This window comes from Eretmochelys imbricata, chromosome 11 (genome assembly GCF_965152235.1).
Source record: "Eretmochelys imbricata isolate rEreImb1 chromosome 11, rEreImb1.hap1, whole genome shotgun sequence".
Taxonomy (NCBI): Eukaryota; Metazoa; Chordata; order Testudines; family Cheloniidae; genus Eretmochelys; species Eretmochelys imbricata.
This window is the reverse complement of record NC_135582.1, coordinates 41,895,772-41,913,537: the sequence shown is the minus strand read 5'-3', so window position 1 is coordinate 41,913,537 and position 17,766 is coordinate 41,895,772. Positions and strand designations below refer to the sequence as shown.

At 38.7% G+C, this 17,766-nt stretch overlaps 1 protein-coding gene across 1 annotated transcript in view; it reads left to right on the top strand.

The window, feature by feature from the left end:
* Positions 1-17,451, top strand: part of SP3 (Sp3 transcription factor) — a 35,322-nt gene extending 17,871 nt beyond the window's left edge. The window contains exons 5-7 of the mRNA XM_077830234.1: positions 8,247-8,439; positions 14,667-14,863; positions 15,699-17,451. Coding sequence (XP_077686360.1) covers positions 8,247-8,439; positions 14,667-14,863; positions 15,699-16,015 — 707 coding nt within the window. The 3' untranslated portion in view covers positions 16,016-17,451. The remainder of the gene's footprint in view (positions 1-8,246; positions 8,440-14,666; positions 14,864-15,698) is intronic.
* Positions 17,452-17,766: the final 315 nt, after the last annotated feature.

Sequence of the window (17,766 nt, the reverse complement as noted above, 5' to 3'; positions counted from 1 at the left end):
CATTGCATTTCTTCATTTTACTAGGCAAACTGAAGCACTAAAGCTCCTCCTTTCACAGAAGACATAATTAAGTTGTATTCCGCTTATGCTCTTTAAAGTTTTCCTTTTGGGGTTTATAGCCCTAGGAAAAATAACATCTGCTTATGCTTTATCTCAGGCCGGAACTGATTGGTGTGTGTGAAGTTTCAATAAAATCATGTGAGCTGTTATGCAGTTGTGAACTATGTAGGTCCAATTAGAGTTTGGTCCCTTCAACCTTGATTTACTGTTAAGAGGTGCTCTTCTCTACCTTGGTTTCAAGGGACTCTGAAGAGGACATCTTTACTGCTGAGAGATTTAGTCAGCATCAGACAAAATGCCTCATGAGTAAACAAAGCGGAGAATCAAAAGGAAAAACAGTCAGATACTGCAAAATAAGTTAAGTCTAGTGAGAAAGGGACAGTTTGTCTCTCTACTTGAAAAATAGGTTGTTACTGCTTTGAGTTCTAACAGTGTGTACAATACTTTACATATATACAGAACCTTCCATTATACTGAATCAGTTCTGAAGGAAAATCTTCATCTTAAATTAGTTAACATCCTGTTTTGGGATGTTTACAAGAGCTCATGTTACCTACTGTTAAGCTTGTTATTGTCCAGAGTGGGAAAAGCAAGTAGTAGACAGTCGGGTCTGAAGCTATCTAGATCTGAGGAGTGCAGAACAAAGTACAGCAAATTTCCAAAATGTCAAGTACTGTCAAAAAGGTATTTTGCTCCCCTAGATTCTTGGTTCAGTTCCTGATGGTCTTACTAGAAATTAACCATAAGGAAAGATCTCTCGCAGCTTTCTCCTTTTACCTGTACTTATCAATGACCTATTGCATGCCCGCTGTAGAAACGAAAGGCTAGGTGCACATGACTTGTATTTGAAGGCTACAAATTACTGCTTAGCTGTCCCCCAAAAATATTCCGTTTCAGTCACATAATATAATTTCTCCTTCTCCAAATGTAGACTTTAAGTTGTTGCGTTGCTTTTGGAGACCCTTAAAACTTAAAATTAAAAAAAAAAAAAAAAAAAAAAAGACCATGTACGTTAGCTCCTCTGAAGACATTTCTCTAGATAATTGATGAGTTGAATGGAATCTAATCTTAAAGGCTTCTCAAATTAGTTATTGTAAACTATTGAGTCCCACTTTAGAGTGGTTACTCCCTTAAGTAAATACAACTTGATCAGTTCTGATCAGGGTTTCTTCATTAGAAGCTGGATTTAGTTTTATGATGGTACTTTTGGTTCTCAAAAGTAATGTGAAGAAAACTGATAAAGCAGTTGGAATAGTAGTAGCTCTTGCCAAGGGAATGTACACAGCTGGGCTGATATTGCACATCCGTCAGGTTCACCTTATATTTAAAAAAAACCCAGAAGGGCTTATACCTATACCTGAAGGTCTATAAACATTTTGCTGACTTTATCCAAATATAATTCCAGCTATAATTCCAAAGTAAATGGTATAATGTAAAGCTTGTTTAATTTAAGATCTGTTGAGGAAGGAATTGTCCTCTCAGTCCCAGTCCTTTTTCTCCCGACAGTGTGTGTATAGATCTACAGGAAGACAGCTACTCAGAGAATTAGGTACCTGCTGCCAGTGAAGCTCATCATCATTCATACCTGCTAATCCAGTGGCTCTCAAACTTTTTTACTGGTGACCCCTTTCACATAGCAAGTCTCTGAATGCAGGACCCCCCCCCCCCTTTATAAATTAAAAACACTTTTTTATATATTTAACACCATTATAAATTCTGGAGGCAAAGCAGGGTTTGGGATGGAGATTGACAGCTCAAGACCCCCATGTAATAACCTCGTGATCCCCTGAAGGGTCCCAATCCCCAGTTTGAGAACCCCTGGGCTAATCAACTCATGCTGGATATTAGAGAGCAGGAGAGGTGGTCTGCTCATGAAGGAGATTTAATCCTATCCATGCCAGAGCCTGAGGTCCTTATCACACTGACATAAAAGTAGCATAAACTAGTAATTTTAAATTTGGCCTTAAAAGGGCCAAATAGTTTTCTGGATAAATACTTGCTCAAGTGACAAACTTTAATATCTTGCCAGGTATCTTTCACCTCCAAGATAACTACACCACATTATTAATATAAAACTTTTCTGGCATCTTTCTTGCGTACACTGACTGAAACAAATAAGAGGTTGAGGGCTAACATATGAAATGTGGCTTTAAAAAAACCAAAAATTTTAACATCTTGGTAATGACTAAAAAACAGAATACACACATTTGTAGCTCTCAGGTTAGTTCTCAGAAAACTTCAGTATTTCTGGTGGAACACTGTGAGCCATTGTTTATAAAGGAACTGTCAGTATGAATTTTTAAACTTGACACATTTCACAACAGCAGTTTTCTGCTCCCGTATTATTTAGAAATGTTTTGTGTATGGGCCTCAGATCAGCAACGCCAAATATGCTTAGTCCTTTCAGTTTATGCTCCTGCTTGCTGACTATTAAATTTTACTTTCAGCTTTGCTGCTGCTATTACTAAGAGCCACTTTGACAAGTTAGAGCTTGTTCCAGGGGCCTCTGGTTGTCTTGGGTAACTTCCCCACATCAGAGATATTTAGAACAGTGATAAGGAGCTTGATCCTCACCTTTACCACTCACTTATTCCTTAGTGCAAGCCTCCAGGTTGGATGTTCGTTTTGGTAGGGCAGTCGTACAATACTTTTCAAGGAGGCCTCCATTCACTCACATCCTAGCACCGGTAGCACTGTTTGATTGTCACCAAGACAATCACTTGAGGATGAGAGAGTGGCTACGTACCTTACAGTAACTAGTTCTTGGAGATGCGCTGTCCATACAGATTCTAAGATGTGTCCTCCATCCCTGCTGATCAGAGCCCTTCTCCTGTGGAATTTTTGTGGGGAACAAACTGAGTGAGAGTTGTGGCCATCCTGCTTTTTATGCCTTCAATTTTGGGGCTTGAGTGTGCATTCATGGCACAGGTAGGGCTCAGTGGACACTGCTATTCAAAAAATAAAATCTGATCTCGCATGCACACCAAGAGAGGTTATCCATGCAGATTCCAATCTCGAAGAACCATAATTACTATATGGTAAGTATTCTTTGCCACATAATATGTATTGTGATACTGACTTAAGCTCTATTAAGACTATTTTTAAATGACTGACGGATGAAGCAATACATGTGGTCCTTTAAAACAGGTATTCTGTGGCATGCTTTGCAAGAATGGTTTTAAATGCACTTTTGCTGATCTTGATTATTGATACAGTACTTTAAAACTCATTACTTTAATTGTGAAATGAAAGACTGCCTACCAAGACCTGAGTTTAGCCTTTGGGGTTTCTAGTCTCCATGCAACAACTGATTATTTTAATAAATTAAGACCTGATTTAAAGCCAGTTAAAGACAATGGTAGACTTTCCATGGAGTTCGGTGGGCCCAAAGTATTGCAGGAGTGATATACCCTGAAATTCCTTCCATTGGTTTAGGATTTAGTGTTGTAGGAGAAATACAGAACCTTGAACAGAGGTCTTGGCAGGAAAAATCAACATGGGAATGACTTAAACCTGCTTTGTTTAAAAGAATCTGTGCTGTGACTCTGAGTCGAGGAAGTGGGGTGCTAAGGTGATTTTAGGCCACCTTTGCACCCTTCTGATGATGGGCTGCTCCAGAGGCCTGCATAGCATATGGTGTAATTTAAGCAGCTCTAGAAGGCCTTTTGAGTTATGGCAGTATGTCATCAGCTTCCAGTGGGCAGCAGTGCTTCCTGGAATTTGGTTCCACCAACTCCTGTAAGACTGACTATGCTGGTATTTGCAACAGGGTCTTAAGAAGACAGCCAGGTTCCATAGTTGGGGGAATGTTCCACCAGTTATATTTGGAGCTTCTAGAGCTCCTTTATTTCGCAGGGTGCTTCAGCTTCAAATTTGGGTGGAGTTGAAGCAAAAGGATCGGTTTACCCAACAAGGGGTTTTGCCTAACTTTTATAAAAGGCAAATATTCTGCTTGAGACTGATGATAGGCTTTCCTGATCATCAGCAAGTTGATGTAGTTTTCAGCAAGGATTCCTGAAAGATGACCCATTTTAAGCACTAATGATGTAACTGCCACACCCATAAGGAGTTCCTGTTCTGAAGAGTTTAGTCTGAGACACAGAAGACTACTGCTATTGGGAGACTTAGAGGAGGAAGTTAGTTTAGATTAGCACAAACAAAAATCTCACCCAAGAAATCTGACTCTTGCCTAATATGATTCAGCAGAGTTTCTTCCCATCCAGAAGTATAAGCAAGGAAAGCTATGACGCTGAGAGCTGTATTACACACAGAGATATGGAGGACATTGCTACATTGAAGAAAAAGAGAGAGACTGAATCACAGAGGCCTGACATCCTATAAGAGGACAAAGTGGTGACTTTTTGTCTCGCTTATTTAAAAAGTTCTCAGACTTTCAAAGGGACCCAGCTATATAGAATTAATTAACTGGAAATGCAAGTTGAATGTCTGCACTCTTAAGACCTCTCTCTGACTTAACTGTGATACCCATGAGGAAGTTGACTTGGGGTGGTGTCTGAGAACAATAATTCTAACTCTCTGTTGGGAGACTTGTAAAGCTTAACTGAGCAGGCAGACTGGATGATTTTGGTGTCCAGGGGAAGAGGCTGCATTTGTGTTAATTGCAATTATACAGTTCATCAAATCCAGTGATGCTTACTAAAAGCATTTGTGGATGGATGAATTGCATCAACTGTGTGGGGGTACCCCCCTTTCCCTACAGTAATGGGGAGCTCACCTGAAGTGAGGTCTAAAGTGACCAGATTAATTCTTAAGTAGTTTAATAATAATTCTGCATAAATAGAAGTACTCAAGCAGAAACCATAAAGTAGACAGGTTCTTCCTCTCAGTACTTTCTGGGGTTTAAGATTGTGTCCGTGACAAAGTACTGGGGAAAAGCAGCAGATCCAGCACTTTGATCACAGCAATTTCAGGTAAATGCCCCATGCACACTTAAATATGGGAACTGTGCCAATTTTGATAGGCTGGAGAGAGTTAAAAGCTATCACTTCTTTAACTCAGAAGGTACAAGGGCATAGGAAGAAAATGAAGGGAGGAGAGAGAAAGTGAAAGAACTTTGGGCTGGTAGAGCCAGGCCCACAAGAAGGCTCTCCCTTGCTGGGCTCAGGAGCCTTAAAGCCCCAGGATACTGTTAAAGGTGCTGCACAATCTGTAAAGGTGGTAGGAGCAAAGATTTTAAATAAATCACTGGATGCTTTAGCTGAAGAAGGTCTCTGAAAAGTTTTTGTCTGGAAAGAAGCAGGAATGGAGCATGCCCCTGTCGCAGTGTCCCAGATATCGACAGGATCGGAAGCAGCAACTGTCTTCTTAGTGGACTGAATGATAAAGAGTTTGATTAGAATTCAAATGTTTAACAGCTCTTCATAGGGTTCTACAGACAGATTATCATTTTTAACCTTTCAGTTGAGCTTAAAGACCGGATCTTGATGGTTGAGTTAAAAGGTCTAATGTAGCTGCACTCTGGAAAGTAGATCGCTGGTTTGCTCATCCTAGCAATGGCTGGTTTGAGGAGCTAGCTTGTACCCATGCTTTTATAAAAGCCTTGGTTCTGAGACAAACTGCTTTTAGAAAGATCTACCAAGAAATTAGTAAGTGAGCAGAATTTCACTTCTATATTTTTCTGTACCGCTGTACAGGTTCAACAGAGTTTGAAAACCACAGATATCTTTGAGATAGTATCAGCTGACAATCCTGCAGGCAGGAGAGGCAGATAAGCCAAAAATTAGTGGAATGAAACTCTTAATTTCTCATTAAAAAAATAATGCAGGAGTATACTACTTTAAATCCAGTTGAGGCAGAACAGGAATGGGAATTTAAGAGAGAAGGGCCAGAGCCTTTTGCCTTAATTCTGGTCCGGTTTGACTGATGCTTTTGTCATGTCATATGAGAAGCAAATGGCCAAGCGGTACCAGACTGATATATCAGAAACTTTAGAAAAATCCTTTCCATATTAGATTACCTAGTCATGGTAGCTGCAATAGCAAACCATACTTAAGGACAGTTTTCATACATGGCATTGACATCTGCTCAGTTTCACCCCATTACTGGACTAGATGAACTCTCAAGGACCCTTCCAGTCCTACGATTCTATGATTACTACTAGGGTATTCCTTTCCTAAGCTCAGCTCTCTGAAGCAGTTTCTTACTTACTGTTTTGTCCATCAGATATTTGTAAATTCAGATTGCAGGTTTTAGTCAGGGTTCTTTGTATTTTGCAACTGCAGAATTCACTCCTTGCTGCAGAATTGTAGACTAGAAGCTCAGCTTTCATCTTATGAAAAACCCATCAACAAACAAACCCACACCTATATCTAGCCCCACAGATGCAAAGAAAAACTTGAAAAGGTGAACCGAATGGAAGCCATTGCAGTGGGTCTTCATGCACTTTTAGAAACCGGAAACAATTAGCTTTTGAGTTTGTGAACTGTTCATTTCATCTTAATAAAATATATATGGCATGTTGAAATTGAAAGCAAGGGACAGTGTGAAATAGAAGCATAAAAATGCAGTGGATAAGATTGCTGGCACTACTTGTTTCATACTTAATAAAAACCTGTATATTAAAAAAAGTGTATCTGAAGCTGCCACAGAATTTCCATCAGTTTGCCATAGGTTCTAGGGACCTTGCAACAGAATTTAGGTCCATTGTGTGTCAGAGTACAGGGAGGAGGGCCTTGTTCATCAGTCAGGCCTCAGAGCACTGTAGTTCATCGAGGCACCAAAAGGCAACTATGGAAATGCAATACCAACATTCAGTGTTGTGGCATACTAAAATGCAAGTGAGGGCATTTTGATTATTTTTTATATGTCTGACTGTTCCCTGCATGGTTTCCCCTTAGTCCTTGAAGCACAATTACCTGCACAAAAAACTGAATGAGGGGTTATATTCCTAAGTTTTAGCCCTTTCCCTTGGCTCTTCTCACAAGCATTTGAAGAGGAGAATGATTATCAGTTTATGTGGCAGGGAGTTTCTTTTTGAAAACCCGTTTATTTTGAGCTGTGGAGTTTTTTGCGTAGTCCTATTTGTAAATTATACTTTTTATTGTGTTTGTGCTTAGAACGTAGGATGGTCTCATTCTTAAAAATATCTAAAGAAATGGTTATAATTTAGAAACAATACAAAAATGCAAACAATACTGAAATACTTGTTTTGACTTTAATTTCTAGGGGGGCTTGATTTAGCTGCTTGTGTAAATTTAAACCCCAAGATGATACAGTAAATTACTAAAGGTTCATAGGAATTCTTATTTTTTCCCTGCGTCCTTAGCGTTTCAGAATTGCCCTTTGGTGGGAGTTCTGCAAATAAAAAAGATATTGCAAGACACTGCTTAAATATAGCTGTTAATTTAAAGAAACTAGAACTTTGCTGTGTTTTTTAATAAAACTAACTGAAAAGGTCTTCAAATGCAGAAAATTGTTATTCTGAAAAAGTTTCCCCTGTTCCTCAGTCACCCACCGCTACTCAGGTTCAGGTTTGTGCAGTTTTTTCTTGCACATATCAAAATTACAAACTAAAGCAGTACTAGGAATGTAACTCCATTTTCTGATGTACTTGTTCAGGGTGGTGTTCTATCTTGCAGAATCTCTGAACTTGGGTCTTACAGGTTTATAAAACAAACACTGAATCTTCCAGTTTACCTTTAAAATTACAAATACATGCATTCAGATAATGTAACATTTTGAATAGTTTTGTATTTATTTTTCAAGCATTTTAATTTACCTTTTACCACTCACTAAGTTTCTGAATAAGTATAGTATTAACGTTTTTTAACTTTAGGCTTTGTCTGCATGGGAAAGTTGCACCAGTTTAACTTAAATCTGTTTTTTAAACTGATCTAGTTAAAGGCTGTGCAAACCCCTGTAAGTACTCTACTCTTTGAGCCACAACCAAAAGACATGGTCTTGGTGGCCTTCTCTACCAAGAACAGTTCAGACTTTAAGTTTTAGATGTATTCTAGTTTTGGCTTGCTCTTTGAAATTTAAAGTTATATACACATTTTAAATATGGAATAGGCTACAAAGGCACAGCAGCAATGTCAGCACACACTAAAAACTGTTGACTTTAGAATGACACACAGTGCTCTTTGCAGTAGAGATTTCATCATTATGGTTTGCTTCTCTCTGTTCAATGGGCTACTTATGGATCTGTGTTTTGTTCTTTCCCTTAGATATTAGGATTAAAGAAGAGGAACCTGATCCAGAAGAGTGGCAGCTCAGTGGCGATTCTACACTGAATACCAATGATCTGTCGCATTTGAGAGTACAGGTAGTAGATGAGGAAGGGGACCAAACACATCAAGAAGGAAAAAGATTGCGACGAGTTGCTTGCACCTGTCCCAACTGTAAAGAAGGTGGTGGGAGGTATGCAATTATTTAGGTCCATATAATACTTGTTATGCGGAAAACAAATAATGAGAAAAGACAAGAAACTCAGTTATAAACTTCTTGACTGTAGCTATGGGAGATCTTTGGGCACCGAGTTTATGCAATAAAACATCTCCAGCTCTTATTTTGTGTTTACGGGGGAAGGGTCTGATTCTACACTCTAGTGAGTCAAGTTTTACTCCATGCTTGTTGAGTTGTCGCACTGAAATGAATGGGACTACTCAGGATGAGTAAGGGTGGCAGAACATGGCCCTGAATAATACGAAAGTGTGTTGAGTTTTCTATATATGCAGATCTGAGATTGGCTTCCTACCATATCTCAATTTTCAAGCATTTGATTAAGTCCTGTGTTTGTGTATTTCCTGATTGATTAAACAAAGGCTTCCACAGCTTTGTCTCCTATAGTGAAGGGAATGGTATGAAAAGCTGAGACAAGCCTGGATATTTTTTTTTACTTGCAACATTTTTACTCTTTAGAGACCTATTGTGTTTTGACATATTTTCAGTAAAGGATCTTGTTATGGGTGTCGGAAACTGGAGGGGGAGGGAAGAAGTTGTTGCCTTTCTGAAATGGAAATATCTAGGATAGCATTATTGTATTTGAAACTATTGTATATTGGAAAATAGCCTTTGTACTGGAATTTTCATGTCCATTTTGGCAACCATGTCGGTAACCATTTTAAATGGGCACCTAATTTATTTGAAAAACAAATATAAACTTTTTGGTTCTATTTTGAGGACATATTGACATCCTAAGGTTCTACAAACCTGTTACTGTCTAAGGATTGTGAGAGGCTAGCTAAGTCTGGCTGCCCTGTTGCTTCCACATCTTCTCTGTTGGTTTGTTGATGTGCTTGCAAGGAAAGTACCTAGATTAGACAGCCAAAGTATTTCCTGGCAAAATGATACAATACAACTTAATTATGGGCAGAGCTGTTAGCAGTGTTTATAGTTAAAGTAGCTTCAACTCTTCGTATTATAAAACCCTATTTTCAGGTGCTTATAACTTCACTGGACTCTTACCATTTGGGCTGAAGTTTCCTATCCCTGGTGTCTGCCTCAGGCTGACTTTTTTTTTTTTTTTTTAAGTTTCAGTAAAACTGGTTCAGTAGTTTCTGAGAACATAATTAAGCTAAAATATGTTGATTTTCCCACCTTAAACTTACATCTGTTTCATTGAGAAGCTTTAGCATCTCCATGCTTTGGAATTGGGACTTGAAATTTGCTAAGGGGGTTGCCTTGTTGCCAGTGACGTACCTTTTTGAGTCCCCCCGCCCCCATGAAAATCTCAGATTTGGACAAATACACTTCTGAAAAATCAGAATTAGCACATGCTCAGTAAAGGTTTGCTATAGGCTGGGAGTTAAATTCTCTGAAGATTTCTTCTGCAACAGTCATGCTCCTGTATGCCAACTAGATATTGCATGCACCATCCTCACAGAGTGACTGAGCTTGCTTCATCTGAGGGCTGCAGGGGCTAAGAAGGACTTTCCCTGCAAATGCTCCTCCCAGTAGTCAGGGGTTGCTATAACACCAGGCATCAAAACTGAGAGCAGGAATACCATCTCTCCTGTGCTTTCAGGGTTTCTTCTGCAATCTGCTGGTGCCCAGTCAGCATGGAAAAAGTAGCCTGGCTGGACTTTAGAGGGTGGTGGTTGGGAGAGCCCGAGATGGGAGCTCGGGAAGAGATGAGAGTAAACAAGTGGTGCTGGTTTGTGGGGGAGGGAAAGGGGGAGGAAAGGGTAGGTAAGAGGGACACTGGGACAGGAACTAGGGGTGTGAGGAGGACTGGTTTGAGGGTGAAACTGTCTAACCAATAGAGTGCATTCTCCTCCAGAGCCTGGATTTGAACACAGGATTTTTGAGTTTTGGTATTCATATGCTGTCTAGTAAATAACTGTATACCTACGGATAAAATGTATGTCTTTTCCTCCTCTAATGACTGGTGACCATTTAAAACTGCCTACTATTGCTACCAATTCCTCAGTTAGCTCCAGTGGTTGAAGTCTGTACTGATGTTCTAAGGTAATGGTCTCCAAAGTTTTTGGATCACGCACCCCTACGGTGCCGCCAAAGAAAGAAGGCGGGAAGACCTGCCGCCGAAGAAAAAAAACAGCGGAGTGCCGTCCGGCGGCGCTCCTCCTGCTGCGCCCCCTTTGGGATCCTCTGGCGCACCCCCTGGGGTGCGCACACTCCACTTTGGAGACCACTGGTCTAAGGTCCCAGCCTTGGCAATGACTCCTGAGGGGCCAGCTTAGTTCTACATTATGGAGTTTGCTTTTGTAAAAACTTAAGAAAATACATTTTTAAAAGAATGTTAGGGTTGCAAAGTCAAGTGCTCAAAAGTTAGAAATGCCAGAATTAAGGTTGTCTGTGCAACCTTAATTTGGCTCCTTATGGGCATGCACTATCATACAATGTTCAATACATGATCACATACTATTTTTTCCTCAAGACCCTGCCTCTGCAAAGTTCCTCTGTGATGCTGGGCAAGCCACTAAAATCAGACTTTTCACAGGTAGCCATTGATTGTCTCTGTCTAGTTTGAGACATCTGAGGCCTACTTTTCAGAGGACAGGATGGCCTACGCTCAGGGAATTAATTGGGGTTGTGTAGTGAATGAGGTTATTGTCTCTGGGACCCCTGCTTCATTTGTAGCAGAAGTTGGAAAGCATCTAGTGAATGAGACAGGATATTGAAGGAAGAGAAGAGATGGTGTCATGGTTAAGGCAATTGAATGCCTTAGAATTGGATTCTGTCCCTGCCTCTGCCACAAAGTTCCTCTGTGATGCTGGGCAAGCCACTAAAACCAGACTTTTCACAGGTAGCCACTGATTGTCTCTGTCCAGTTTGAGACATCTGAGGCCTACTTTTCACAAATGCAGAGCACTCAAACCTGCAACTGAAGTCATTTGGAGCTGTGCTTTGAACTTATAAAGTACTCTGAACAGGAAGGTCTTTGGTAGCTCAAGCTAGGCATTCAGAATCATTGGATGCTTGACAATTTTGGCTTTAATCTCCCTGTCTGTACAATGGGGACATTAATATCAATTTACTTGTTTGAAGAGCTCAGATAATACAGTGATGAATGTGCATGATGAGCAAAGCCCATTAGGAAATTAATAATTCTATATTTAATATAGGTTTTAAATGGTTATGCACTAAATAAGGTGTGGAACCATACCTTGAATGGTAAATATGAAGAAAAAGTATTGAATAGCTTCCCATTCAGTGAGTGCTGTCCTTCCTGTATACTGAATGAGACAGGGATACTGTGGAAAAGGTAGAATGTGACTCTGTAATTACAGACTGTGTCATCCAGATTCTTGTGCATATTCATTAAGATCGTATAGGCAACTTTGATGCTGGCATTTTCTAACTTTTCTACATTAGGTACTTATCTGGTCCCCATCACATAGTATCTGATTGTCTTACAATCTGTTTATCCCCATTAAACGCTAGTTATCCCCATTTAACAATTGGGGAACTGAGGCACAGAGAGAAAAAGGTCCAGATTCTCACAGGTATGTAGGCATCTAACTCCTATTTGATTTCAAATCAATTTCATTGAAATCAAATAGGAGTTATATGCCTAAATACCTGTGAGGCTCTGGGCCTATGTGACTTACCATGGGTCACACACGATGTTTGGCAGAGCAGGAACTGAACCCATGTTTTCCACAGTCCAGGCTAGTGCTCTAACCACTGGACCATCCTTCCTCAGATACTTCTGAGTGTTTGACTTTGCAACCTTAACTCTCTTAACAACCTAACAATTCTTCTAATGAAATCTTTTTGGATGTAATTTTGTATGTCTTACACAGACACTCTCCCAAAATGTTTTAGTGTTAATTACAAGATAGGGAGATGGAATATGGCATATGTTGCTGAACAGTGGTGTAAAGATAAAGTATACAGAACATATCAAACTATTGGATTATAAATCAGTAAGTAGTGTGGAAGGCATAAGCAAGGGATGAACATGTTTTCTGATTATATGAAATAAGGATAATGATCAGAGATGGCAAGAGCTTTCGGAGAATACTTCCACCTGCCATGACTATATTTGGGTGGGGAGAGGAGAAGGAGGAGGAATATATACAAAAGGCAAGTGCTAGACACTCAGCGAACCAGCACTTAGGGGAGAAAAGAGAGACTGGAACAAGTACAGAATAAGTGGTTTTCAAAACAAAGATGGTCTTGAACTGCATTCTGAAATGAAGACAGAATCCATTGAGTTGAGGATTGGGAGAGCATGGTCACATTAAAAGATGATGAGGAATAAATTAGGTCTCTTTCTTGGAGTCAGGCTACTCTCAGCTGATGGGTGAGTCAATATGGAATTGTTGCAGGCAGCATAAGTTACTTACACTATGAGCGACTGTGGTTCCCAGCCATCTTCAGGATCTCAGCAATTAAAATGTTTTTTTTCCTAAAGTTAGGTTTCTAAATCCCTTTGGAATCAGCTGAGTACTCGGCACTATTTAAATTAGTCTGTTTATTTGGGTGACTTAATAGGGTTTAGAAGCCTAACTTTAGACTCTTTTAAAAAAATCTTAACCAGCAGAGATGCAGGAGAAGGTGGTGAGCTAAGGATATATCTACAGAGCACCATCACCCCATGGCAGCAAGTCTCAGAGCCTGGGTTAACTGTCTTGGGCTCGTGGGACTTCACGCTGCAGGGCTAAAAATAGTAGTGTAGATGTTCCGGCTCAGACTGCACAGGAGGCAGTGGAGTCTGAGCCTGGACTCCAGCCCAAACTTGAACATCTACCCTGATGTTTTTAGCCCCTCATTGTGAACCCAAGTAGGTGACCCGCACCCTGAGACTTGCTGCTGCCAGTCTTTTTTGCTGTGTAGACTTATCCTAGCAGCCAAAGTTAAAACTAAAGTTAGGGGCAAATGGAAGGACTCAGTTGAGATTTGAAGTAGAAGAGAGAAATGTTTGAGATGTTCCTGTCGGCCAGAAAAAGTACATCTCACTTCATCTTCATTTTTCAGTTAAATATCCCAAGTGAAAAGTGTTCTTGGTCAAGACTGGTGGAGATGGAAGAGTCAGTTCTGTCAAAAGATATGTGCAACTGGGTATCATAAGCATAAAAGTAATAAGTAAGTTGATCTAAGAGGGACAAGGAAGAAAAAAAGTACAAGGCAGATAACTGAACTTTGTATGATGCTGTAAGGGTTAGAGCAAGAGAGATTTGATGGATGGGAGCAGACATATGACTGGGAACCAGATAGGCCCATATGACTATGGAATTGATTCAGGAACATAGTTATGCCACTTCCTCTTCGACTGAATTGCTACAGTGCATTATATTCTGAGCCCTGTGTATTCCGTAGTTTTACGGCTATTCGGTTTTTTGTGGAGTCAAACCACTTCTACAGAATTGTTCTCTGGAATTGAAGCTTTCATTTAAAAAAACGGGGATGGGTGGGAGGGGCAATTCCGCCTTCATTTTTGTGAGGAAATCTTGAAAACACTAACAAAGTATAAAACATTTCAGTTTTTTTTCCTCCTGAGTCAGCGGACAGCTGGAAATGATAACTTAGGTATAGATAGATTGATCCATTCATCTCATCTGGCTTTAAGTCTGACAATATAAATGTCAAAATCATTAACTATTTCACTTCTGCTCATTTTAGCGAAACATTCAGCTAATTTCTTTATTTTACAATCTGAAATAGCGTTCTGTGCCTCCCCAAGGTGCCAAAAGCCCTATTTGTCCCCTTCCTAGCTGCCAAAATCTCCAGCTTCGCCTTTCACAACTTCAGCAGTGTAGTTGTTCTTTGCAAATACACAAGTCTTTGCAATATTAAAATCCTGAAAATATGGAGATTATAAATTAAATGGACTTTCTGCTATCTATTTTGATATTGGACTACTGTAATGATTGTATTTTTCAATTTCATGTTTCTTTAAAAGCCTGCACTTTGTCATTTCAATGAAGTTGCTGCTGAATTTCCAGTCTACTGCATCAAAGTGCTGCAGAATCCAGGAACTGTGCTACAGAATTTAGGTCCAGCTTCCTGTGGAGTTCACAGGGCTTTCATTATATGTGGAGTTACTCTGAAAATCCATTCAGATTAACATACAGAACTATTTGGATACATTTTTCTAAATCATACAAAATATACATTGTTCAGGAGAAATAACTTAGATTTGCTGAATAATTTTAGTCTTTTTTTTTTTTTTTAAACAGAGGCTCTAATTTGGGAAAAAAGAAACAACACATCTGTCACATCCCAGGGTGTGGGAAAGTTTATGGGAAGACTTCACATTTGAGAGCTCATCTCCGCTGGCATTCTGGAGAGCGCCCATTTGTTTGTACTTGGATGTTCTGTGGTAAAAGGTTCACTCGCAGTGATGAGTTACAGCGACACAGAAGAACACATACAGGTTATCAATATTTGATTTTGGCAGATTTGATTGGAGGAATGTAAAGGATAAAAATCTCTTAAAATCGGCCAAATTTTTGCCACTGATTACTCTTCCACTGACTTCATGAAAGTTGTGCTAGTGTATCTGAGAGCAAAGTTGCTATGTGATCTGTTTATTTTGTAATAATAATTAGATGTCCCCCTCCCCCTATTAATTACCAAATATTTAATTTTGAAATCTGTTTCTATTAAAAATAACTTGTTTTCTACAATATCTAGTACATCATGAACTGATAAGGGCTTCAGAACTCTTAGAACTTAAAGGGACACTGTGAATGTGAAAATCACAGTACCATTTGAAAATTTTGCACATACTATTGTTACAAGTAACCCATGGATTACGATAACTGAAAGCAATTTAAAAAAATAAAATTTTTAAATAGCATATTTTATGCTTTTGACAGTGTTTTTTTGTATAATTAATGTACCTACTAGTCATGTGCATCAGCCTCAAGCCCCGCTCTGGGGGAATGCATCTGCACTCTGTTCTCCGTACCTGGCAAGAGGTTATAGTAGCAATGAAACTGAAGAGGGAGCAAATGGGTCCAAGCATGTTGGTTGATGCCAAAAAAGACCCTTTGTAACCTCACCAAAGGAACAGAAAACGCTTTAAAAATCTTTTTAAAGTGTGTGGGGGATACGGGTGTGTGTGTGTGAGTGAGAGAGAGAACCTTTCTTTTTAAAAGGATGTGAAGTTGACAGTGTCCCGCCAGTGCCTTTCTCATCAACATGATTTATGGCTATATGGTTTATTGTACATGAAGATAATTTCTCTTTATTATCTTGTGTGACAGGAGAGAAGAAGTTTGTCTGTCCGGAATGTTCAAAACGTTTTATGAGGAGTGACCACCTTGCCAAACATATTAAAACACATCAGAATAAAAAAGGTATTCACTCTAGCAGTACAGTGTTGGCATCAGTAGAAGCAACACCTGATGATACTTTGATTACTGCAGGAGGAACAACACTTATCCTTGCAAATATTCAACAAGGTTCTGTTTCAGGAATAGGGACTGTTAATACATCTGGCACCAGCAATCAAGATATTCTCACCAACACTGAAATACCTTTACAGCTTGTCACAGTTTCTGGAAATGAGACAATGGAGTAAATATTACACAAGATACCTATTAATTGTGGTTATTTTTATACAGTAGTGAGAAAAATATTGTTCCTAAGTTCTTAGATATCTTTTTATTGATGTGCAAAAATTTTTGGATTGACAGTAACTTGGTTATACATGACACTGAAATGCCTTACTTTGTATGATATTCCATAGTATATTAAAATGGTAAAATTGCATGGGTTTTGTAGGTACTTTTGGAATCTAGAAGAGATGAAATTTTACCAAGTTATATTAAAAAATGAATTTAATGATGGGAATGGTAGTCTAACCAAATGCATCAATCCTGTGTGGTTTAGTGTAAAAATGAGAACATGTTGGTATTTATCTATTGTAAGATAAAAAGAAGTTGATGGGTGAAAAGAAATCATGTTATGATAAAAGAAATTTTGTAATTTTCTTGATGACTGGAATTTTTATTATGCATAACTGACAAATCAAGTTTCCAAGCAAATGTTACATAGTGTAGGCTTTACTTAGCTCATCAGCTTGTCATTTTGAAGCTAATTATTTTAATTAGGTTAACTATGTACAATATTTTAAGCATTACTCTTGTAAGATTTTGAAAACTACATTTTAACATGGAACTCTAGGGATACTCACCTTTTAAATCCTGTTGAAAAGCCATGTTTAAGATTTAATTTGCCAAAATGATGTCTTGTTAATATTCTTTCAATAACCAAGTTCGGCAATATAACCAATGTTAAAAAAAGTTTAAAATGTTTAAAAAAATGTATAGGTTGAGGCATTTGGGTGGTAAGGCAAATGTTATAGTGAAATATATCCCTTTTCTTGAACACTGGAGGACCAAAAATTAGGTGTGTTGCGTCTCAGCAGTGATTTTTATCAAATCTTGTTTCCAAAAACATCTGTCTGCCAGGGCCTTGAAAGCCATCATGTAATTTACCAGTAAAAATATAACATATGCAAATATAACAGAAAATCACTTCCATAGTGACAATACTCCCAACCATATGGATATTAGTCATAGTGAAGTAGGGGTTTTACAAGGTTTGTTTTTTTTTTTTTAATTTGTTGTTTAGCTTTTGGTTAGTCAATCTGCATTTAAATATCAACCATCTTTCCTTTTTCGCTTCTTCCCTTAAATTGTATGTATCCAGTACATTTAACTGATAAACATATATGTTTTTTATTATGCTGAATTTTCTTTTTATTTTTAATTACTGTTTATATTTTCAATTATAGAAAAAATGTACAAAATAAAGTTACATAGCCAGTCTGTAAGTTCTATACCATTTTCCAAAAATGTACAACAATAATTACAGCAGTTCACCTATTTACAAACATGTGGAAATCTGTTCATTATCCTTAAAACCACCTCAAATTTAAAGGCTACCTTATTGTACGTTTAAAGTGTATTATAACAGTGTGGTAGTTAATAAAACACTATTTTTTTCTTTTGACTTGGCGTTTACTGCATTCCTTTGTGCTACGTAACAAGATGTGATATGTGCTACATAACAGGGTGTGATAACACATGTTTAATAGCTGCAGGTTTTTTTTTTCAACAAACTTCATAATGAAAATAGTTGTATTTTTTTGCTGACCTTGCTCTGATATAGTTGACCCTTGAAATTCCTGTTGGGCAAGGGAATGGTCAGCAATGGAAAGAAGATGTGACAATGGCCTTGATGAAGGGGGGAGAGGGGTTGCAGTAGAATACTGAGCTTATGAGTTCTGGGTAACCGAGAGAATGGTGTTTTCAGCTACACCAAAGA